This window comes from Quercus robur, chromosome 2, assembly GCF_932294415.1.
Source record: "Quercus robur chromosome 2, dhQueRobu3.1, whole genome shotgun sequence".
Lineage (NCBI taxonomy): Eukaryota > Viridiplantae > Streptophyta > Magnoliopsida > Fagales > Fagaceae > Quercus > Quercus robur.
The window spans coordinates 61,544,967-61,570,333 of NC_065535.1; the positions used below are offsets into that span (position 1 = coordinate 61,544,967).

The 25,367-nt window shown below is 34.3% G+C and overlaps 2 protein-coding genes across 7 annotated transcripts in view; both read right to left on the bottom strand.

Moving 5' to 3' along the window:
• LOC126714373 (auxin transport protein BIG) overlaps window positions 1-5,071 on the bottom strand; it is a 31,979-nt gene extending 26,908 nt beyond the window's left edge. Inside the window, exons 1-2 of the mRNA XM_050414499.1 lie at window positions 4,686-5,071; window positions 4,267-4,373 (exon numbers count right to left, since the gene is read on the bottom strand). Of these exons, the coding sequence (XP_050270456.1) occupies window positions 4,267-4,373; window positions 4,686-4,956 (378 nt within the window). The 5' untranslated portion in view covers window positions 4,957-5,071. The remainder of the gene's footprint in view (window positions 1-4,266; window positions 4,374-4,685) is intronic.
• A 14,419-nt stretch (window positions 5,072-19,490) lies between these two features.
• On the bottom strand, window positions 19,491-22,034 carry LOC126714374 (protein PELPK1-like). 6 transcript variants are annotated; one of them, XM_050414502.1, is made up of 3 exons: window positions 21,776-22,034; window positions 21,135-21,659; window positions 19,491-20,891 (listed from the first exon to the last, which is right to left on the bottom strand). In XM_050414502.1, exons 1-3 carry the CDS (start codon window positions 21,933-21,935, stop codon window positions 19,705-19,707), a joined length of 1,872 nt encoding a protein of 623 aa, XP_050270459.1. In that variant the 5' UTR covers window positions 21,936-22,034; the 3' UTR covers window positions 19,491-19,704. The 6 variants fall into 6 exon arrangements, with proteins under 6 accessions (XP_050270459.1, XP_050270463.1, XP_050270462.1 ...); XM_050414506.1 differs by having other exon boundaries at window positions 19,491-20,369; window positions 20,892-21,659; XM_050414505.1 differs by having other exon boundaries at window positions 19,491-20,181; window positions 20,704-21,659; window positions 21,776-22,033.
• Between the last annotated feature and the right edge of the window lie 3,333 nt (window positions 22,035-25,367).

Sequence of the window (25,367 nt, forward strand, 5' to 3'; positions counted from 1 at the left end):
TTATGGGGTGAGCCTTTGGAAATTCATCCAGCAGGGGTGAATTAAATTTTCTCAATGCACTAAATTCGAGGTGGGTGATGATACTATAGTAAAGTTTTGGTTGGATGTGTGGCATGATGATTCCCCTCTAAAGAGTCTTTTCCGAAATTATATAGTATTATTCAGAATAAGGAAGCTCTTGTAGCGAATTATATGAAGTTAAGGAATGGTTCAATTTTTTAGGAATTAAATTTCATTCAGGCAATTCAGGATTGGGAACTGGAATCTCTTGCAGTTTTCTTGGATCTTTTCTATTCTAACAAAGTGACAGGTGGTGGAGTGGATAAGCTCTGCTGGAAGCCATCTCATCAGAAGGATTTTGAGGTTCATTAGTACACTGCTTGTGTGCTTTGGTTCCCTGTATTGATTTCTTTATTCAATGAAGTTATAATACTTATAAAAAAAATAAAAAATACAAAAATGATTTTGAGGTTCGTTCTTATTATAATATGTTAGCTCCGTTTGGTGGTGTTCGATTCTCTTGGAAAATATTTGGAATCCAAAAGTCCCCTCTAAAGTGTCCCTCCTCTGGGTGGCTTCTCTGGGGAACATTCTAACAACGAAGAATCTGAGAAAGAGTATTATTATCCTGGCTAGTTGGTGTTGCACGTATAAGAGGGATGAAGAAACAGTGGATCATCTGTTGTGGCATTGCTCCTTGGTTAGAGAATTGTGGGATTTGATTTTGCCCTGTTTGGCATTTATTGGGTGATGCCTAGGAGGTTTATTGATTTACTAGCTTTGTTGCAAGGCGGTTTTGGGCATCATTGATGTGTTGAAATTTGGAAGACTATTCCTCATTGTTTGATGAGGTGTATTTGGAGGGAAAGAAATACAAGGAGCTTTGACGGGTGCGAGAGGACTATGATAGAGCTGAAAGCTTTCTTTATGAAGACACTTCTTGAGTGGATGTCAGCCTCAAGGATGTTTTCTTTCTCTGATTTAATTTAACTTCTTGATTTTTGTAATTTTGGAGCTTTACTGTGATGTTGTGTTAGTATACTCCCAGTGTACTTGCAGTTATTTTTATTAATTATAAAAATAAATTTTTTTAAAAAAAGAGTTATTTGCCTTCAATTTTTTTTTTTTTTTAAATAGTTCATCCATTCCTCTCTCAAAATACTCCATGTCAAACACAAATTTTCTTTTTGATAAGTATACTCCATGTCAAACACAAATGAATAGCCCTCCAGATTTTTGAGTTGGTTTTTTTTAACCAAAAACCCTTGATAATTTCATAACATACCTCATGGCACATGGTAAGAGAGATAAAAATAAATAAATAAAAAACCTTGTGTGAGTATGCTCAAATTACTCAAGAGCATAAAGGAAGCAGGCAGAGGGGCAAGAGACCTAAAAATATCTAACTTGTCCAGTGAATTATGATGAGACAGGGAGATTTGTTGAAAGCCACATCAAAGATATGCATAGGTTCAATTATGCAATCATAATGCAGTTTAAGATGGTTTTCTAGAATGCGTGGTCTAAATGATGGGGAAAAAACATGAAAGGGGAGAAATTTGTTGAGGGGATGGAAAGCTCATATTGCTTGCCTACAAGAGACAAAATCGACAAAGTTTGGTCAAGTTCAACAAAAATCTATACCAAGACCCCTGTACTTGGTGTTGAAAGGTGGAAGGACTTCCTTTTGATATGCTAGAGGAAAATGAGGATAGCTACTTGGAAAGAAATTTCACAGATAAGTTCTTATAGTTTTCAACTCTGAATGGAGACAAAGCACCAGGCCTAGAAAATTTCATTATTTCCTTCTTTCAAAAGTGTTTGGAGTGTGGTTAGAGGAGATATCATGAGCTTTTTTTCATTACTTCCATGTCCTTACATGGTAGAGGTACACTCTAAAAATGCTCAATGCTACTTTTATTGCTCTTCTTCCTGTGAAAATTGGTTCTGTTGAGTTGAATATTTTCAGGCCTATTACTCTCATTAGTAGCGTTTACAAAATTCTTGCCAAGATATTGGCAAACAGGTTGAAACATGCGTTAGGGAAGATTGTTTCAGACGCTAAAAATGCCTTTATAAAAGACATACAGATTATGAATTTGGTCTCATAGCTAATGAATGCTTGGATGGTTGTTTAAAATCCAGAATTTTTTGAAAGTAGATCTAGAGAAGGCATATGACCATATCAACTGGGATTTTCAGGTTTGCTAATTATAAGGATGATGGATTCATTTTTGCATCTCTATTATCCGCTTCCCAGTTATTGTCAAAGAAAATCCACATGGTTTCTTTGACAGTGGTCGTATGTCTACATCAAGGTGATCCTATTTCCCCATTGCTGTTCATTTTGGTTATGCAGGCTCTTAATAGACTGATGTCTAAAGTAATGGCTATAGGTTTTGAAAAAGGTTTTCTGTATCTTCTAGATATTGAAACTGGTGTATTATTGCATTTGCTTTTTGTCGATGATACCCTGATTTTGCAAGGAAGATGTCAATCAGATCTGCCATTTAGATGTATTTTGTTATGTTTTGAGCTTATTTCTGGCAGACTGGTGTATTATTGCACTTGCTTTTTGTCGATGATACCCTGATTTTTGCAAGGCAGATGTCAATCAGATCTGCCATTTAGATGTATTTTGTTATGTTTTGAGCTTATTTCTGGCATTAGGGTAAATCTGACTAAATCTGAGCTCATGCCCATGGGAATCGTCACAAAGAAGGAGGCTTTGGCTAACACTTTGGAATGTAAAGTCTCTTCTCTCCCAGTGAAATATTTGGGACTCCCTCTTGGGGTGGGATGGGATACTACTACTAGATAAGATGGAGAAATGATTGGCGGGGTGAAAGAAACTTTATCTTTCAAAGGGGGGTCGACTCAATCTAAACAAGAGTACACTATTTAGTCTCCCTACTTACTTCTTGCCTGTATTTCACATATTAGCATAGCCAATAAATTGGAAAAAAATGCAATGGGATTTCTCATGGGATGGTATTGGTGGTGAGAATAAATTCCATTTCGTGAAGTAGTCTACAATGTGTACCCAAATTCAAAAGGGGATTCAGGTATTAGATAACTTTTGATTTTTAATCAAGCATGGTTGTGGCGTAATGTGGTAGAAAGGGGCTCACCGTAGAGGAAGGTGATTCAGTGATTGATAACAAATATGGTATTGGTAGGGGTGATTGGTGTTCTAATGTTGTCAAAGTCCCTTATGGGGTTGGTTTGTGAAAATAAAGTACAAATGGTTGGACTAGATTTGTCTCATATACACATATTGGGTATGGGATGGCTCTAAAGTTTTGTTTTGTAAAAATCATTGGACTGGAAAATTTCATCGAGATTAGAGATGGAGATGCCCTTGTATCAAACTATATAGAATGGGTTAATGGTCGCTTACATTGGAAGCCACTTTTCCTTAAAGAAGCTCAAGATTCGGAGATGGAATTGTTGGAACACATTTCAGATGAACTAGATGCAATGAAGGTCGGTCGCCCCTAGGGAGAGATTGATAGATTGGTGTGGCTCCCATCACCAAAGAAAGGAATTCAAGTAAAAAACTTTGATAGAGTGCTTCAATCAGGGAATGCAAGATCCACCCCATTTCCTTGGAAGTGCATTTGGAAAGCTAGAACAGCGCCTATGCCTTCTTCACTTGGATTGCAGCACTAGGAAAATTTTTGACAATGGATAATTTATGAGAGGGCAATTATAAATGCAAACTGGTGTTATATGTGTAAGTTCAATCGACATTGTCCTATTGCTAGAGATTTCTGGGATGTATTACTCCGCTCATTTGGGGCAACTTGGGAAAATGTCCAATTCCCTACTTGCTATGTTGGAGTCATGGAAATGTACCTTGGGCAATCTTGGAGATGGGGACGTGGGGACCAGCTCCTTCATGTCTCATGTGGTGCGTTTGGATTAATAGAATTGTCATACTTGAAGCAATATTTTAAACCAAACCCAAAGCACATGCAGTTTATCATATAATCCAATTCCATTTTCATTCAATGCAAAGCTTAAATCAATTTGAGTATTGCATAAAACCAAGTTCATATATTTTGTTTACCTACAACTACATAACCCAAAATTTCGATAAACAGGATCAAAGTTAAAGGCGTCCATGTATTAGAAAGGAGTCCACTCCAGCTTGACATAAACCAAACCACAAATAAACAAATAAAACACTGCTGCACAAAAATCTCTAAAAGAGGCTACAACTCTGCAATTAAAATAATAAATTGCCAAAGAAGCCACACAAACCTGAATACTTAAATCATCGCCATTGAATTCCGATTTCTCCAAATAAGAAACAGCGAATTCCAGCGACTGTTGCACGACTGCAACAATTAATGTTTCTGCTTGCTCCACTATGCATTCATTCACACCACAAAAATACACAAAATTTAATAAAATATAAGAGAAAAAAAATTCTATAATCTACGAATCAATAACTTGAAACCAAAGAGAAGTACTTTTGGCTTTATCAAAGCAAAAGCAAAAGCAACAAAAAAAAAAAAAACTGTTAATAATCTAGTTTGTTTCTGATTAGCATCCAAAAGTACTTCTCTCACTTCCTGAATCATAAACTGCTATACAGACTAATACAGTAATAAAAGTACTTTCCTATTATCAAAACCAAATTGTTAAAAAAAGAAATGGAAGATAAAGCGAAATTTCACCAGAGAGAGATCGAGAAGCGGAGGCGAGCGCAGAAGCAATCGAAGCAACGGCTTGAATCTGCGAGTCGTTCCAGGATTGAAGCCCTAAGCGAGCACCATCTTCCGGCGAAGCCTCGACGCCGCGTTTGAGGATCAAATAGAAGTTTTGGAGCGCCGGTCTGATGGAGTCCTCGGAGCGAAGCTTGCGGAGAAGATCGGCGGGGGAGAGAGGCTTCGCCCCGGCGAAGAGAGCTTCGGCGAGGCCGGCGAAGAGGTTATCGCCCTCCGCCATAGGAGAAAAAACGAGACGATCGGTGCGAGAAATGAGAGACAGAGAGTGTGAGAATTCTGAGAAACGCAGAGAGAGAGAGAGAGAGAGAGTGTATGTGTGTGTGTGTAAAGAAGTTTGCAGAAGAGGGGTTTATAGTTTTACTACTTTTTACATGGAAAATGAGCCGAGGCGGTACTACAAGGGAATCTGAGGCGGCACTACAAGGGAATTTTTTGGCTTTTGAAGTTTTGTTTTTGCTTTTCTTCCAAGTGAAAGTGATTCTTTTAATTTTGGTACTTTTTTCTCTTTTTTGAGAAAAAAAAATTCTAAATGCTCGGATAACGGGAAATATGGGATTCGACAATAAGTGGGGATGGTAATTGGGTTGGATGGAATCGATTTATTTTTATAGTTTTAAAATTTTGATTTCTTAAAAAACTAAAAAATATATTTAGAGTTCATTTGGTAATGTTGTTCTAATAATGTTATTTGTATTTTTTAGAAATACATGTGAGTAAAAAAATGTGTGAAAATACGTGTAATGTTATTTAAACACTGAAAAACATTGTTCTAGCTATACTACCAAACAGTCCCCTAATTTCTAGTGTTTACCAATTGAACAAATAGCTTTACAACTAAACCATAAGTTTTAAAGGGTGGCAGCAAAAGTTTTATTTTATAATAGAGTTTCGACTTGTCACTTTTTATTATCAGATTAAGATACCAATCGATTTTTAGTGTAAGTAGAGATTGATACTCTCTAAATACTTTACTGATGATATATATATTTATATATATATAGCTTGATCGAGATATAACAAGTTTGAGCAAGATGAGAAAATAATTTCACAATCTAATGGTAGAGGAGGAATATCATGTATCAAAAGTGTGGAGTCTACCTTCATGTAAAAGGGAAGAATCGTGCATCCGAAACATGGTGAATTTTTCCTTAATGGTATCGCCGCTAATAAGAATAAGAAAAACGAGGAAAGGGGTGATAGTAAACTAAAATTCTCCACCAAGAAAAAAATAGAGCAATACAAATCAACTCATTAGATTGATAAACTTCTGCTACTGTCTTATAATCAATTATTTATTAAAAAGAAAAAATATTTGAACATTGTTCTGAGTCATTGAGGATATAGAGTTAGATGGTATTAGTAGGATCATTAACTCATTTCCTACGATGAATTACTTATTGATTGTTCCACAACTTTAAGTGTACAGGAGAAACTAGATTACCTTTAAATCAGACTATGTCTTAAAAAAAAAAAACCTAAGTCTACTAAGAAAAAGACTAGGGAAGTTCGAGTCATGACTCATGATAGGAGCATGTTTCTTTTGCTACCCCTTTCAAACACAGATTTCAAGATACGACAAAAAATACTTCGCCGGTAAGTCATTGACTTACAATAATGTAGTCCGTCCTCTCTCTCTCTACTTACAATAAGGTAGTGCTCTCTCTCCTTTTCTCTTTTTTTTTTTTTTTCTTTTTTTTTTCCTCGGTTTGTAAAGTGATTAAAAGAAAAGAAAAGAAAAAAGTTGAAGTAATTATTTAACATGATTAGACTTGACAACATAAAGCTACCAAAAAAAATTCCCTTAATTACTACTTTTTTTTTTCTATATAATCTATTAATATTTCAAGGAATTCAATATAAAGTTTAAATACTAAAGAACCTTAGAGTAACCTTATATTAGTTTTTAAGGGATTTGTAATTTAATTGATTGATATCTTCTAATAAAGACATCCAAGGTTCAATTCTCGTCTTAAAAAAAAAAAAAAAAATCAATACCCATTGTAATTATTGATTTATAAATAAATAAATAAAAACTTAGTACTAGGCTTTTTTTTCTTTTTTCTTTTTTTTTTTTGGGGAAGTCAAGCTAACCTTATACTAACCCTAGGTTTAGCATGCTTACACTACAATTACATGGGCCTCTAATAGATTTAGGTCTCTTTGGTCCTAATATCTCTAATGCCCCCATCCTCTCAAACTTAAGATGATGGAACCTTGAATTTGTAAAGTCATGAATGTATAATATGATCAATTTGGAAACCTACAAGACAAATGTTGATGGTATCGAACAATAATAGTTGATGATGATGGCTAACACAGATTGCTAAAAAATTGTGTAAAAAGATGGAAGCATCATGTGTGGACAACTTTCTAGTGGCTGCATAGCAGGTGGTTTGCATGTCCAACCTCAAAAGGCTAAAGAGTGGTCATCTTCACAGGGTGACGTGAGATGCTTGTGCATGTGAGGGCCTTGGCCTCCTGATCAGGGGCGTAGCCAGGAATACATGCTTGGGGGGGTCGGGTTGTAACAAAGATATACCAAATATAATTTTTAAGTCTATTGGATACAAAATTATCAACTTTTATATATTATTATATACTTGAACATGTTGGGAATTCAACCGAAATTTCAAACCTGTGAGAAACAAAAAAATAGAGAAAACAAAACGCCAAAAGTAAAACAATCACACACACAAGACAGTATTTACGTGGTTCGGCAATTTGCCTGCTCATAATTCTTTTAGCTTTAAGAATATGACTCAATTAACCTAAAAAGAATTTTAAAAAATAAAATTTTAATTAGAAATTTTTGCTTAGTTATATGAATATTATTCATACTCAAGGAAAAAACAAAATTTTCACTATAATTTAAACAGTCAACCCATTTTTAATACAACTTTAATTAATAATAACCCCTCAAATAATTTAATTAATTTATCTTTTATAATGTATTGGTTAATTTAATTATATAACTTTAATTATTGTTGTTTAGCATAACAATAAACTATATTGTTTTAATTTATTTATCATTAATTATAATGCTTTAATCCTAGTTGGTAATTATGCAATATAGTTTTAATTTATTTGTCATTAATTTTAGCATAACATATCCTTTGTTACAATTCCTAAAATATAGCAATAAATAATTAAACAATTCTTAAAAAATTGCAATAAATAATAACTAATAATTTAATTATTAACTTTTGAATAAATATCAATTATTATTTAATAATGTTGGTTTACACTAAAAACCAACACATTGACCATTGACCAACAATGAGGAATAACCGGATAAGATAAAGACAAACAGGAAAAAAAAAAAAAAATCAACCAATGAATGATTGAGATGTGTTCAGCCAAAAAAATAAAAAGAATGAGTGAGAATGTGAGATGATATTAAAGATAAAAGAATCAAAGGGCTCAGGCAGAACAGGATTCATAAACAGTCTAAACCATTCGGTGAGAGAGAGAGAGAGAGAGAGAGAGAAACCTTGAGGGAGGGCCGGACTGCCGGAGCTGGAGCGGAGGAAGCAACTAGTCAACGGCAGATCTCCGACGGCGATGAGTGATGACCGATCTACCGTCTGGCGTCGACGATCTACAAAGATTTCGTTCCATTTTTCATTTTAGTGACAGTGAGATAAAGAGAGAGAAAAAGAGAGAAATACCTTGAGGGAGGGCCGGAGGGAGCACCGGAGCAGAGGCCGATCTTCGATCTGCGATGAGGGGTGAGCGACGACGGCGACGACGAGCGAGCTGCGGCGTCGCGGCGACGTGACCGTGGGTTTGCTGGGTTGGTTTTTATTTGTGTATTTGGGAATTTTTTTTTTTTTAGATAAAAACCTCTGTCTCTCTGTGTTCGTTGTGTTTCTCTCTGTGTTTGGTTTGCTATTGAGTGTTGAGTTTGGTTTGCTGTTGAGCTTGATTTGCTCTGTATAGGCAGTATCGGGCATTGTGGTATCTGCCACCGATTTGATTTCTCTGCCAGCGACGTGATGGTTGGATTTTCTGATTCTCTTTAATTTTTTTTTTTTTTTTTTTTTTTTTTTTTCGGTTGAGAATGCGTGGGCTTGCCGTGAGCGAGCTACTGGGCTCACCGTGGGCTTAGCTTGCCGTGGGCTTCTCTGTTAATTTTTTTTTTTTTTTTTTTTTTTTCAAATTTTAGTTCAATTTTTTTTGGGTTTTTTTTTTTTTTTTTCTTGAAAGTAGAACAGATATATATATATATATATATATATATTTTTTTTTTTTAATCTGAGGATGTTACTAATTTTTGATCGAGGCCTGGGAGAATGGGTGAGAAATTGGGAGGGGGGGCCGGCTGCCTAAGGTTGGGGGGGCCTAATTATTTTTTCTTCATAGTCTAATGGGAAATTTTTTTTTTTTTGCAGGGGCCTCGGCCCCCCCAAGCCACTATGTGGCTCCGCCCCTGCTCCTGATGGTGCATGGGCCTTTATTATGTTGGGTCTTGTGGGCTTGCATGATCTAGAGGCATGGGGTGTTACCAAGGCCAGCCCAAGTGTTTCGGAGGCCTAAGACAAAATCTTCAAATGGGGCATTTATGTTATCAATTAAAGCTGTATTTGGTTCGATGTAAATCGAATTCCAAGTATAAAATGAATGTAGGGGAAAATGAATTCCCGTAAGGAAATTAAAATTCAGGCGTTTGGGTGTGCAATGAAAAATAGTCCGAAAAACGATTTCCAGTATTTTGTAATATTCTGAAAATTATATTTTCCTACAAATTTTTCACATTTTCTCAGCTTCCAAACAAATTTTATATCAGAAAATCTACCACCACCCACACACCAGCACCCACAGAAAATCCACCACTATCCACACAAAAACCCACCACCACACAACACAAAACACCACCACCCACACCACCACCACAACAACAAAAAAATCAAAGATCAAAGAGAGAAAGATTGAGAGATTGAGGGAAAGAGAGATCAATCTTCAACGACGGCGACGATCTTCAGCTGCCATGACGAGATCGGTCTTGGGTGGGTCGAGAACGAGACTAGTCTAGGGTGGTGACGACGAGAACGAGATGCAAGGCTCTGATCTAGATGGCGGCGATGTTGGAGCACAACCTGCGGTTGGTTGTCAAGTTCGGAGCTCAACCTGTACTCATCGGTGCATGGTTGGCGATCGGAGAGGTGGGTCTTGGGTGTTTGTGGATCGGTGATGAAAGAGGGGTGGGCTAAGATGAGGGATCAGTGATGGGTGTTTGTGCCGGAGCTTGGCTGGGTGATGATGAGGGATCGGTGATCGGTGCCGGAGCTTGGCTAGGCAAACCACCTGTGCTCTCCCTTCTTACTCTCTCCCTCTCTCTCTCTTCGTCTTTGAGTCCTGGAATTCATTTAAAGGTAAAATAGAAACTGAAATCCATTTCCGGCTTGGGAGGGTTATTTTACGGTCAACGCGAAAATTGATTTCCGTTTGACCCAGTTTTTTGTGCTTACCAAACACATAGGTTGGTGTAAAATGATTTCTTGAAATCATTTTCAACAAAGATCGGAGCTTAACCTGTACTCATCGGTGCATGGCTAGCGATCAGAGAGGTGGGTCTTGGGTGTTTGTGGATCGATGATGAAGGAGGGGTGGGCTGAGATGAGGGATCAGTGATGGGTGTTTGTGCCGGAGCTTGGCTAGGCAAACCACCTGTGCTCTCTCTTCTTACTCTCTCCCTCTCTCTCTCTTTGTCTTTGAGTCCTAGAATTCATTTAAAGGTAAAATACATACTGAAATCCATTTCCGGCTTGAGAGGGTTATTTTACGGTCAACGCGAAAATTGATTTCCGTTTGACCCAGTTTTTTGTGCTTACCAAACACATAGGCTGGTGTAAAATGATTTCTTGAAATCATTTTCATCCAAAACAAACACAACCTAAATAATATTTAACTAGCATTATATATATATATATATGTATATATATATATTTTTTTTTAAATCCATTCTTTTTAATTTTTAATATGATTTTTTTTTAAATGCTAAAGTTATAACAAATTTTACTACAAACTGGTGTTGTAATGAATGTGATCAATAACATAAGGCTTACAAAAATACTAGAAATATTATAAAATTTACAACATGAGAATTACAAAGATATATCACCAATCACAAATATTCATTCAAAAATGCATTTAATAGTTTGTTGAAATTTACCTATTATATTTGTAGGGACTATATTTGGAGCCTAAGACTTTATGGAATCTTGGTCCAAAGAGCTCAATACAATAAATTTTTGTAGAGTATGGGTCAAAGAACTAGGTTAAAATGAGTTGAGTAACGGCTTGTATGGGATTTAGGAGTAAATAAATACGAAATAAAATATGTCACGGTCAAAGGACTTTCTGTCCGAGGAGGTTAGAATTTTCACTTATGATTACAGATCACCATGTTAGGGCTCTTTTGCATGTTCCCGTCCTCCTTCTCCCTCTTTCTCTCTTTTTTCTCTACCCCCTCTTTATGGGAGTTTTTCTACATTATATAGGCTATCTCTGATCATTTGGACCTTACACTTATTGGTCACCTGGACTCCTACTTGAGCACCTATCCCATCAGATACCCCTTTCAGTCCTTTGTGAGTTGCAGTAGCCAAGACAATACTGTTCAGGGGTCTTCTTTACATTAATGCAGTCAGAAAAGCAGCTGTAGTGCATTTAATGTGGTGGTGGCAGTCTTTTTTTAGATATTTTGATTTTTCTTCCTTTTCACGTGTTCAGGAAGTGTGCTTCAACAGTTTGAATATACATTTGCTCCAGACTTTCAGCGTTCGAGGAGAAGTTCCTCCTCAGACTTACTTTCTTTGTCTCTAATAATAAGGCTTGTAACGTAGATCATCTAAGTCACATTTGTCTCCTCGAATTTGCTAGTGTCCTCGGACAAGCCCAAGACCCAACTCGTTACTTTGGGCTATAGCCCCCCCCACAATATTCATTGTCACATCAAATCTACCACACACCCTTGGTGCAGTGATCACTCCACAAGTATAAGTTCTTGTGAGATGTGGAGGGTAATGGTCGAGATTTAAGTCTCTAGAAGAGAGTTTCGCACACATATATACTTAGATTAGGTTAGAGTATAATTTTTATCTTGTATAAAAATAATTAAATAAATAAAAGTTATTTAGTAAAATTTATAGTATTTTTAACATTTTTCTATTTGAATTACTTGTGATTAGCAACATGTCTATTTATAAGACCTATTTATTTAAATTTGTCTTATCTCTATCTCTAGCATTACTTATTCTTTGAGCCTTCTTAACAGTGAAAAAAAAAATGTATACTAAAATGTTTTAATATCACCCAAAAATATTTATATATATAAAAAAAAAAAAATTGCCCCCAAATTTGGGGCCTTCTCTAGTAAGGGGGCCCTAGGCAATGGCCTAAGCCTAGGGCCGGCCCTGGGTGTTACAATAGTATGCAAAAAAGCTGGGTTTATGATAAAATTAAATATTAGTGAACATAGTATGTGTAACACGCCTTTTGAACTAAACACGATCCTTATGATAATTGGTGCATCATAACTTTGGGGAAGATCTATATGTTAAATTTTTTGGGTGATTGAAAGAGAGAAGAAAAAAGAGGAAGTGAAACTAAGAATTTAATGTGTTTCAACTTGATGACCTACGTCCAGAGGCGGAGCCAGCATTGGGCAAGGGGGGGCAATACCCCCCCACTCCTGGCTTTGTAAAAAATTCCCCAAACTACTAGTTTTGGTGATATATTAAGGTGCTTGACACTTTGACCTACCCTTTTGATATGAAAAAGAGAAAAAGTTGGTCCACTCCACCCTTAAAGAAACAGATTGGAAAGTAAGGAAAAAAGTTTTCCTGAAAAGCTAAAGTAAAAGAAAATGATAAAAATATAGAAAAGTACTATATTTACAATATTTTTATAATAAATAATATGTGTAAGATGTAATTGGTTTTAATTTGAACTTACCATTGAAATTAGTTTTTTTTTTTTTTTTTCACCAATAACAACCTGTAACAACTTGTCATCTAAGATTTGTTAAGAAAATGTTATGAACATAGCATATCCCTTATTTTTTACCTATTACATTTTTCATGGCATTTGTCTTGCTTGTTCATATTTCATAAATGACTTATCCCATAAATGAACAGTGAAATGCCATTTAAATTATATTGTCTTTTAGATAAATAAGATGAGGTGTTTTGTTTTTTTGCTTTTAACAATATGCAACATTTACTTTTTGTTAAATTTGTTTATAATTGTTTATTTATTTTGTTACTATAATCGATTAATGTATTAATTTTTTTTAATACTATCTTTTAATCTTGCCCCCCCTAAACTAAAATCCTGACTCTGACTCTGCCACTGCCTTTGCCCATAGTAAAAAAACCTTTGACAACTACATCATTTATATATGTTTTGTTGTGTTACAATGAACCCAATGTAATAAGGTTTATAAACTAAAAATCTCTAGGCTAACTATAGGAAATTTGGAAATGCCTTGGTCTCTAAATGTCCCCCCAAAGTGCAAAATTTAGGAGAGCTCTATCAAATATACTTCCCACAACCTTGTTAACCTATGCTAGAAGAAAAAAGAAAAAAGAAAAAAAAAAAAGCATGAATCCAATATATATGTTTTGCCAGCATCCATAAACGGTATCACGATTCCTATTGGAGCAAGAAAAATATGGGCTCTTGTCAAAGGTAAATAGCAGAAATGTGTATTAGGTTTACCGTTTACAGGGGGCTTTCATGCTCTGGCACTAGAAATGGATGAGAAGTTTTTATTTTTTATTTATTTTTATATAAATAATTACAATATGCTGCTAATTCCACAGCTTGAACCATTTTACCCTAAATCCCCAAGTTTTGTGCATGGTTGAGAAGTTGTATTGCAGGAGTTGGAGCAATGAACTGTCACTATTTGAACCATTTGGGCATGACACTCTATTTTAAAAGTTAAAATTAAATAAATTCCTATTTGGTCTCTTGGGGAGCATCAGTATTGAAGAATACTACTCTATCCTATTTTACCATTCCAAAAAACTACTTTATCAATTATATCATACCATTTTACAATACACCCTATATCCAAAAACTCTATTATTTTACTTTTTCATTAAAATATTATTTTTTTAATCTTTCTTTATTATTTATTTCACATTATTACTTTATTTTCAGCTAAGGGGTGGAATAAAATATATATATATATTTTAGCATAGTGCTATAGTACAATTCTAAGTTTAGAATTGTATTATAACACTATTGCAAAATTTTTTGTAACAGTGAGGTATACCATTTTTTGATGCAAATGTTTTTTAGTTATGAAATGCCAAAAAGACCTTGGATATGGCATTAGCATTCTTAAGAATGCTAATGCTTTTAGTCAGGACACATTTGACTTGAAGCAATAGGCTTGTTATTGTTGAGTTGTTGTGGTTTGATAACAAGTACGTATCTATGGATGTGCATGTTTACCCTTTTAAGTTTTAACCGAAGGGGTGGATCATCCTTGTAAAAAAATTTGTTTTGTTTTAATAAAATGCTTTTTATTAAAAAATAAATACAGTAATCTTTAATAAAATCCCTTAATTCATTTTTTTTAAGAAATAAAATCCGTTTTTTTAGAACCAGAACCATCCTATGATTGATTTCATCGATGAATGCTACTACGAATCCAGATGGGTTTTGCGAGTACTACTATCTGCAATCCGCTTATCAAACAATGGTTCACAGTTGGCTCTATAGATTACAAATGTCAATTATAGTTACAAAGCCCAGGCAGGCAGGAATGCATTACAAATGTCAATTATAGATTTTTAAGCATTCATTCTCCCCTGAGACTGGTTGATACTTATTTCGTCATCGTTGTGATTGAATCGCTGCAGTGGGGATGCTGTATTGGGTTTGGGTGGATATAGAAATAGAAAATGAAATGATCAGAGGCTTTGTGGTGTTCAGAACAATGCCATTATATCAATCCACCCATAGACATTTTTCCTTGTAATGCAGGTACATGGTGCATGAAACACAACGTTTACTTTATGGTTATGGACATGGTTTTCAGAACATTCTAGGCTTGTTAGGATAATGAAAGAGAGACCTTTATAGACTTGTCTTTTCTAGATTTCAACCTAAATGATGGCGACATTGTCTTCTTAGAATTGAACAATTACCTTGTCTTATGGAACATGTGGACGAGCCATCAAACTACAAAAATGGACATTGTCTTCTGTATTTCTGCTTTTGCCTATTTTTGTTTACACAACTTTTAGTTTATCTTGTATCTTGGATAACTCTTTCTTTGCATTCACAGTTTTATTTCATTGATTGAAACAGATGGATATATAAAATTGATTGAAAGAGATGAATCTTGTCTAGGTCTTGGTATTTAGAATTGATTGAGCCCAAAACCTAATGTGACGATTGTCCCATGGACCAAGTGTAACTATCTGCATTTCTGAGTTTTACTGATCAAAGGGGATGTTTTGAATTTTTGGCACCCTATGCTTTCACTTATGAAGTTACACTTTCCTTTGCCTTTTACCCTGTGGTAATTAAGCATTTGTTAGTTGTAGCTTGTGAATGGCCCTCTATGCTGAAGTTTACTACCAATACTCATTTAGTGCTTATGATGCACTTATTTGTTTGATTTTTCTCTCCATGAGTGCCTACTGGTATGACCGATTATATAACTTTTGCAATTAAATCAGAAAAAGAAATAATTTAATGATAGCAAATTAACAATCTACTTGTCTGATTCTTCTTGTATTGGGTTCCTGTATCACCATTCCTCTCCAACACTCTGACTGTTGATGACATAAACACAACCTAAAATCCTCCAAGAGGTCAAATTGACATTTTCTAACAAACAAAAAAAAAAGCCTCATTGACATTGTAGTTTTTGTAGTAATTCTGTTGGTTTACTCCCTTATCCTCCAGCCTGGGAAGGGCATTGTCATCATCCGTGTAATCCATTGCAGTGAATTTTCTTGCCACAGATTACTTGTATTTAACCTTGACAATGTGTTGGTTATGTCTGTCAAATATTTCTTCCTATGTTTTGTTTGTACCATTTTGTATAAAATACTTTCTAGTTCTTTTTTTCCTCAAATTTTTCTATCAAATTCCTGTGGTTTGCTCTTTGATAAAAGATGTGGAAGTCTCCAAAGTAAGAGTAGCCAAAAGTTGTTTCGACTAGTTTTTAACGATTTTAGACATCAAATCAAATCTTTCGATTTCTGACAACTTGTGTGATTTTAAAATTGTGATGAAATAAGAGACAATAATAGGAAAGACCTCTAAATAAACAACTATGATGAATGAGCACATTATCTTTAAGGATGCCACCTTTTACTGTATGCTAAATTGGCAATAAGGAATATGGACTTTAGCATCAACGTTTCATGAATAACCTACTGCACTCCAATGTTTGTTAAGTGTTGTGAAATTTGTTAACTAAATGCTAGCCATTGTTGTTTGTTTAGTCTTTTAATCTTTCCTTCTTCTTCTGCAGTGCTTACATAATACATTTGGATTGGAAATTATATCTTTATTCTGATCCCCTTTGTAAGAGCATTATATGAAAGTCAGCAGGATTTCCAGTCTAAGGGATTTAAAGCTCTTGGCTCCACATTTATAAAGCATTTAGTGATTCTTGGCAGGCTATTTAATTGTTTGGCTTGTCTGCATCCCATTTTCTATCTCCATGCAGACTATTTTATGTTTTGAGATTACAAGGAAGCAATTATCATGAAGTTTAAGGCCAGCAGATCTATAAGATTGAAGTTTAGGAACTCAAAGTCATTTTTAAGATTCTGGGAAGTATTGTATTGCTTTTCAGTATACAAGAACATTTTTACATAGCCATGGAAGGCCAAAAATTCAAATGCTTCTCTTTTTCCTTTTATCTTATAGTTGATGCTTTAATATGGTGAAATTATTTTTTGGCTTATTTAGTTAACCATATCAATTCTGTAGTAATTGTGTATAGCTTGTAATTCACTAAATGGGATTTCAAATGTGTCGTGATAAGATCATTGTTTCAATTGTTTACTGGACAAGAGTTTTTTATGGAACAAATGCCAAGTTTTTTCTAAATTTGTGAAGCAGGATTTTTGTGTTAATTTTGCTTTCTAATTAAGTTTTGGATGTATTTTTCATTGATTGCTAATGCACAATTTTAACTTGTTATAGCAATGGAAAGCCTCCAACTTTCAGATCATATGATGCACTACAGATATTTTTTTTATTATTTTTGCTTCAAAAAAAATTTCAACTGTTTTGAAGTAGTTTTGCTGGTTTTCAAAGCAGAATTTGCTAAGGAAGGAAAGACTACTGAGTATGGTAGAAAACATTGTTCCGTGCGTTTGAGTTGTTTGTTGATTTCTGGCTACTGGTTTGAGTTAGAGATTCTGTATTGTGACTTCACCTCTGTTTGATTTTAGAAAATTGAGATTTAGGAAATATCTAAAATACGGTTGTTATCATATGTCTGGAGTTTATTTTGGTTAAAATTAAATAAATAAAAAAATCTTTACCTGCTTGACTTGATTTATTCTATAGTCAAATTATGATTCTTATTATCTAATCTGTTTGATATGCATTCTTTTGTTCTCATCCCTTTGATTTGAGTACATTCCTAAACCTTTTTGTCAGAACCTGTCCACAATTGTTATAAGGATTAAGCAGGATGTCTATATTAACTTATGGTCTTAAGTCCATGGTGCTTAGTTTGTCTATCATGTTATATGCTAACTATGCCTTAATATTATAGAGTTTATATGAGCTTATTACTAAGATTTTAGATTTGGCTTCTTTTCTGGTGATGTACTCTGCTTAGCAAAACCTTATATGTTGTGTTTTGTTGCTCTCATTTTCTGTTTTTAGTTGGCTAAAATGTATGAATAAAGAGGCTTTTAATGCCCTTTCTTTTAGACACGAGAAGAATGCATAATCGTCAAATAAGTCATCGTGAAAATGATGAAAAAGAGTGCATAATTGTTGAAATTTTTGAATAGTATCAATTTATGCCTTTAGACATGAGAAGTTGGGAAGGACAGAAGGAAGCAATCTAGGCCATTCTGCACCAGGTATGCTTGGCATGGTGCTTTTGTTTAAGCATGGTCTTCAAGAAAGGATGATATTTTTAATGATTCCCTGCATTTTGAATGTCAATTTGGATCATATTTTTATAAATTTTTTTATTAGAATATCTGTTACTTTTTACTTATCAAAAAAAGGAATGAAAAGAATATATGTTGCTTTTTTTTGAATTTCTATAGTGTTATACCATCCTTCACTAGAATTGTCTAGATGTGTGTGTGTGTGGCGATTTAAGTATAATTGGGACAGAGAAACTGTACGGGCTCATTCAAGTTGTACTCTCAATAAAATATTAAAATGAAAATTATACAATATTTGTCCTCAACTCACTGGCATTAAGCTAACAGCTTTATAACTCAGTAGCAATTGTTAATTTTCATGACGAGGAGAATTAGGACTTGAAAGTTTTTTTTTTTTTTTTTTTTGAATAAATTAGGACTTGAGAGTTGAAACTCCCTACCCCATTTATTATAACAATAGAATAATGAAAAAAAGAAAAAACTTACTTGCACCATATGATCATACTATAGGTTCATTTGTTTTGTTCTGTTGCTCATTCATTTTGCATGTCTTTTATTTTAATTTTATGGTTATGCCTTCACTTTTTTTTTTTTTTTTTTTTTTGAGAAATAATTACAACATGCTACTAACCCCGCAGGTCGAATCATTTCCTCCTAGACCTTCAAACACTTTGTACATGAGGAAGTGCCAATTCAGCTACAAGGCCTTTGGCGGTTATGCCTTCACTTAAGAAATTAGTATATAGCAAATATTTAAAGCCAAAATTGGGAGAAAATCCAACTAGATTCTAAGTTGGATTTTAATTGTTGTCTAATTTTGCGCCACGTGTTCTATCTATGACTTAAACCATAAAAAATTCAATAAAAAAAAAAGAGTAAACTCATGTATATATCAAAAAAAAAAAAAAATAAAAGAGAAAATAAAATTCATGTATATATCTATGACTTAAAAAATGTGTAACCCTTATATTAGATATAATTTGAACACACATATATATATATATATACACAATTGTGATTATTTTTAATTATATCGTACGTATACCCAGTGTATACAGTTAATATAGAGGTAACCAGTTCGTAAATGAACATAAGCCAACACCACCTATGTCTCTCAACTCTCAAGTGGTACTGGTGAAACGGAAGCTCAAATTCTAAATTCAATATAATGTGAATATACTCTTTCCGATTCAATGCATTTTACATTTTAATCCAAACATTAAATGAAACTAAATTCCATTGATTTCAATTGATGTCTATTCCAAACAAATGAGTCGATAGTAAAGTGAATTCAATTCAATTCATTTAAAAATTAAATTATGAATTCCAAACAGAAATCGTTTCACCATAGTAAATTTGATTAGAATGAATTTTGTCCAATGACAATGCCTAATGGTTAAAATTACAGTAACAATAAGGATTTACAGAGTGAAACCTATGAATCTAAGGGATTGGTTTAATGGATCCATGAAATTCTAGCACCGAAACTCCTAGCCAATATCTTGTGGTCACGCCAAAAAGATTCTTTCCTGTAATTATCTGTGTGTATTGGATGGAGGATTACACATGCCAGGAAATAACAAGTACTCAAATCTAAACACCCAATTCTGGAGAAAAAAAAAATACAGAGTGAAACCTGTGATTGACAGAAACCTTAGCTTTATTACAATAATACAACAATTTAGTATTTATTTCTCCTTACTCACTGACAGTAGACACACTACATGCTCCACAAACATCCAACTTCATTGTTCTGGCAAATCCACAAATATATATTATAATTTACATGAAACAAAGTGAAGAACATGTGAAAGCTATTATTGAAGAATTGTACATGCTGGATAGATTCTGATTAATCAAGGAGAACTAATTTGCTTTGAAGAAGGAGCAGGAGGGATGCCAGGGATGCGAGGGATAGGTGGGAGAGGAACTATTGGAGGGAAAGGGAATGGCAGAGCTGGTGGTGGTGGTGATGGAGTGAGACCTGGTATTGGTGGAAAAGGAAACAATGGTGCTGGACCTGCTGGTGGGGAAGGTAACAATGGTGCTGGTGGAGGTTGAAATGGGTTAGGGATAAGAGGAGGTGGCTGGAAAGGGTTAGGAATAAGAGGAGATGGCTGGAATGGATTTGGTGGTAAAAGTGGTGGAAAAAGTGGCGGAAGAAGTGGTGGAAAGAGATTATCTGGGTGGGCTTCCTTTTCATCTTGTAACTGAGTTTTCTTTAAGGATTTAGTAGTAGTAGGTTTTGAGTTTGTGGTCTTTCCTAGATTAGGTGGTGGAAATGGAAGTCCTGGAATGTTTGGGAGAGGAGGGAGTAGTGGCAATGGTGGAAGGTTTGGGAGAGGAGGGAGTAGTGGCAATGGTGGAAGCTCAGGCAATTTAGGAAGAGGGGGAAGATATGGGCTTGTTGGGTCTTGAATTGGGGGTAAAATTGGTGTTAAAAGTGGTGGAAAGAGATCATCTGGGTGGGCTTCCTTTTCATCTTGTAACTGAGTTTTCTTTAAGGATTCAGTAGTAGTAGGTTTTGAGTTTGTGGTCTTTCCTAGATTAGGTGGTGGAAATGGAAGTCCTGGAATGTTTGGGAGAGGAGGGAGTAGTGGCAATGGTGGAAGGTTTGGGAGAGGAGGGAGTAGTGGCAATGGTGGAAGCTCAGGCAATTTAGGAAGAGGGGGAAGATATGGGCTTGTTGGGTCTTGAATTGGGGGTAAAACTGGTGTTAAAAGTGGTGGAAAGAGATCATCTGGGTGGGTTTCCTTTTCATCTTGTAACTGAGTTTTCTTTAAGGATTCAGTAGTAGTAGGTTTTGAGTTTGTAGTCTTTCCTAGATTAGGTGGTGGAAATGGAAGTCCTGGAAGGTTTGGGAGAGGAGGGAGTAGTGGCAATGGTGGAAGCTCAGGCAATTTAGGAAGAGGGGGAAGATATGGGCTTGTAGGGTCTTGAATTGGGGGTAAAACTGGTGTTAAAAGTGGTGGAAAGAGATCATCTGGGTGGGCTTCCTTTTTATCTTGTAACTGAGTTTTCTTTAAGGATTCAGTAGTAGTAGGTTTTGAGTTTGTAGTCTTTCCTAGATTAGGTGGTGGAAATGGAAGTCCTGGAAGGTTTGGGAGAGGAGGGAGTTGTGGCAATGGTGGAAGCTCAGGCAATTTAGGAAGAGGGGGAAGATATGGGCTTGTAGGGTCTTGAATTGGGGGTAAAACTGGTGTTAAAAGTGGTGGAAAGAGATCATCTGGGTGGGCTTCCTTTTCATCTTGTAACTGAGTTTTCTTTAAGGATTCAGTAGTAGTAGGTTTTGAGTTTGTAGTCTTTCCTAGATTAGGTGGTGGAAATGGAAGTCCTGGAAGGTTTGGGAGAGGAGGGAGTAGTGGCAATGGTGGAAGCTCAGGCAGTTTAGGAAGAGGGGGGAGATATGGGCTTGTTGGGTCTTGAATTGGAGGTGGAAAATCTAGACCATCAGTAGGAGGAAGTGAGAGTTTATTGGAACCCAATTCCTTGGAATTTTGAATGCTTGGTTTTTGGTTACATAGGTTTGGCTGCTTTAATGGTTTGAAGGTGAAAAACCCAGCAGAGAATATGTGAGTCCCTTGCTTTCTTGACTTGAGATGGAGTGAAGATGAAGTTGCTGTTGAGGCCACAGCACAATAAGGCTCACTGCTGCTGATCAATTTCACAGAACATCCCTCAATTTTCTTCACATGTTTGCTTACTGAGAAAGGCAAATGCACTTTAAATTCTCCATGCTGATCTGTTTTCACTTCTTTATGAAAACTTGGTTTTGAAGTCCCATACTTGCATTCTACAGCCACAGATGCACCTGCATACAATTTTGGTAACAAACATTAATGTTGACACAGAACTGAAACAGAACCCAAAGTTTGTAACATGAAAAACACTAATAATAATAATAATTATGAAGTTGTTGAAATGAACCTGATATGAAGTGGCTGGACTTTGAGAAATCCTCCTGGAAACATGTGTCACAGTAGACACTGCCAACAACAATGGCAGATGGAAGTTTCTTCTCATGGCCAGCCTCTGAAAGGCTATTAAATGCAAGGCTGAGAAAGAATATTATTACAATCCAAGACATCCTATCTCCTTATGGAACCGTATGGACTGAGAATGAGCTATGGTTGGCTTTAATAAGAATATCTCAGGTCTATATAAGGGAGCTAGGAATTTTTGTTTGGGACTAATATATTTATTAAGATAACCTTCCACACATACATACACACACACACATATATATATATATATATATGCATACACACACATTTTTATTTGATTAGTTATATATATACACACCTAACAAAAAAAAAAGAGTTTAGTATTTTCAATCAAAATTATGTTTGATAGCGATCTTTTATAAAATAAAACTCACTTTTACCATTTTCACAGTGAAATTCTTAAAAAAGTTTCATTTTCAATACAAATTATCAAATTTTATACTAAAGTAAGTAAAAATCTTTCAATTGAACTAATGAAATTTTAAAAAACATGAATGATCCAAAAGTTGAAGGAATAAGTTATGCTCTAAACATATTTGAAACTATCTCGATCTAACCCATTATGTGGCAACTAAAGAGACATTTTATATGTAGTTTTAATGACAAGATTTTTTTAATAAGTCAATAACTTATTAATTGCCACATAACGGGTTGAAAAAGATAAATCCAAACATGTTTGACGCCAAATTTTATCAAATACTTAACAGATATAAGAGCATATTTTATAATAAAAAATAAAATTACAAAAAACAAAATTATGTCTCTATAACTATTAGACAAATTTTTTTTTTTTAAGTTTATCATTAGACTAATTCAAATATTTGGTGGGGGGCAACTTTTATTTTTCTAGATTAAATTTTGAAAACATTAAAATAATTATAATTATATTTATATTTATATATTTAGGAAATACCCAGTACATGGCTCCGCTCCTGATCCTATAATGATGATATAGTTTCTGTGAATTAGACTTATTTGTTTTTTTCTTCTAGCTGTCTTAGGTTTTAAATTTTAGATTTTCTAGTTTTATAAAACCAGCCTCATTATGTCATTCATGCAAAAACTAGTGAACCACAAACTATAGGCAGTAATGTTGGTTCAATTCTTACTACCAAACAGCTCAAAAATATGGAAACTAGGAGATAAGAATGGTTGATAAAGTAAGGTCCAAGATTGGCTTTCTGATTCTTTTTTTTTTTTAACTCACATTTATTGAGTTTGTTCCTTTCTTGAGGTAAAAAAGAGAGTAATTTTAATACCATACAAAATGTCACAATTTTTATCACAATTATCTTATGTGTTAGATTATGACAGATTGTTTGTCACTTTTACATAAATCTATAATTTTTTCTTTACCACTTATAGTTTGCCACGTGAACAGTTATAGTACAAATTGTGACATTTTATATTGTCTTAGAATTTTTGGTAAAAAAAAAAATGCTAATAGGTATAGTTGGGTCCCTGTTGGTTCACGAGACATGCAGAGTAGCCACAAATGTCATGAGTCCTTTAATTGAAAGAATGACTAATGATAACAAATTTGGGGTGATGCGTGTTTGTTAGGATAGCGTCCTTCAGTTCACATTGGAACTACGTGGCAAGAGAGAAATGTCTCTCCTCCGCTTAAAGCAAAACACAGAATGCCTGTCGCTTCTACAGCTAGCTTCTTATGATTGGTACTATGTGCCTCGTGATCTCAATTAAGCTTCAGCCCTTCACCAGCCAAAAGGGATTTTGGTGTGTTTCATATTGTGATTGAGACCAAAACCCTTCTCAATTCTCATATACTATAGCATCTAAGCTTTGTGATGCACTTTGGTAAGACTTTGAGGAATACATATGCTAAATATTAAAACACAATCAAATAAAGATTATAAGCTATTAAGCTGGGTACACAACTCTTGATGAAGCAAGCTACCCTTGTCTTTTTTTTTTTTTTTTTTTTTACTGAACCACCCTAGTCTCTAAACAAAAGAGACCTAGAGTTATTTTCTAACATCTTGAAGCGAAGACGGAAGAGAGAGGACCTAACCTTAATAGTTTTTTTTTTTGGAGATAATTAAGCCCTAATCTTAATAGTTTTTTTTTTAGTAAACAGTAATACTTATTAAAATACACATGAAAATAGTAATATTAGTATTTTAAATCGGGTTTATAATACATTATTTAACCAGAGTACAACTACAAATGGACCTAACCTTTGTAGTTGTAGACTGAGGTTATAAACAACGTCTACTAGACACACCCACTTTTGTATTTCTCTTTCATCAAATATAATTCTATCATTTTGGTAAAAAAAAATAGTTAATATATAAGAAATCATGCACTTATCATAAACAGGGCGGCTCAATGGTATAAGCTATTGATGTGGCCGCCTAAGGCCTCCAAGTAAAAAAAGGGCCCCTAAATTTTAACCAATAGTATTAATTAAGTCAAAATATTAACCAATAAATAAAATAATATTTTCTTATCAAATGAAAAACAAATAAAAAAGAGAAAAAAATATTATGTCCACAATATTTTTCACAACATTTTTACAAAAAATCTTAATAGCAGATTGTTAAAGGTTGCTATTGACAGTAAAAAAATAATTTTAGTGGTAGGTTCAACTAGAAAACAAGAAGCAATTTAACACCTAAGATTTGTCATGAAAAATATTCTGAATGTAGCACTTCTAAAAAAAAAAGAAAAAGCAATTCACAAAAAAATTCACAACATTTTTCACAATAGTCAGGTTAGCAAACTTTTACTAGTTTTCAACTAGATTCACCATTGACATCACTCTTTTACTCACTACTATTAATCTGTCACATCAACAAATGTAAAAAGTTTTGTCAAATCTTTTTGTGTTTATAAACTTAAAAAAAAAAAAAAAAAAAATTCTACATGGTTCATGTTGACTAATAGTAATTTTCTATATGAAACAAGATAACTAATTTTCGCCTTAGGCCCCCAAATGCATCAAACCGCCCCTGATCATAAATCATAGTAGGGTCCAAGCCCAAATAAACATTGTGCACCAAACCTCCATAAATACGATAACAATGGAAATTTATTTATTTATATTATGGAAAGCTTTTAATAACTACTTATTACTCTATGAATTATTTTGTATTACAATGAACCAATGTAAGGTATATAGTAGTTAACCCTAGTCTAATCCTAGACTTGTAGCACTTGCACTAAAAGTAAGATTAAGATTTAAGACTATTTTGCTTGCCCTACATGTACATGAGCTTAAAATAGTTTTGATTTATTGAGTCTTAATATCTTTAACATTTAAGCATTTTAAAAATGTAAAAGAAATTTCATTCTTTATTCAAAATTATTTTAATAATTATCATAAATTTTTATAACAAAAAATCAATCTTATTCAATGTTCTTCAGCCACGTAAATTTAGGGTATTTCCTGTTCTAGATGTACTATCTATCTTATTGTTTAATTTTGAAGATACTTATAAAACTTTTCCTTAATTTACATAAGAATTTTAATCATCGATTCGTGCAATATTATA

What these genes read in the sequence shown, in the direction of transcription:
- LOC126714374 (XM_050414500.1), bottom strand. Translation starts at nt 21,935, where the DNA reads ATGTCTTGGATTGTAATAATATTCTTTCTCAGCCTTGCATTTAATAGC. An exon ending in GTCCAGCCACTTCATATCAG is followed by an intron (nt 21,660 to 21,775) that starts GTTCATTTCAAC and finishes AATTGTATGCAG; the next exon opens with GTGCATCTGTGGCTGTAGAA.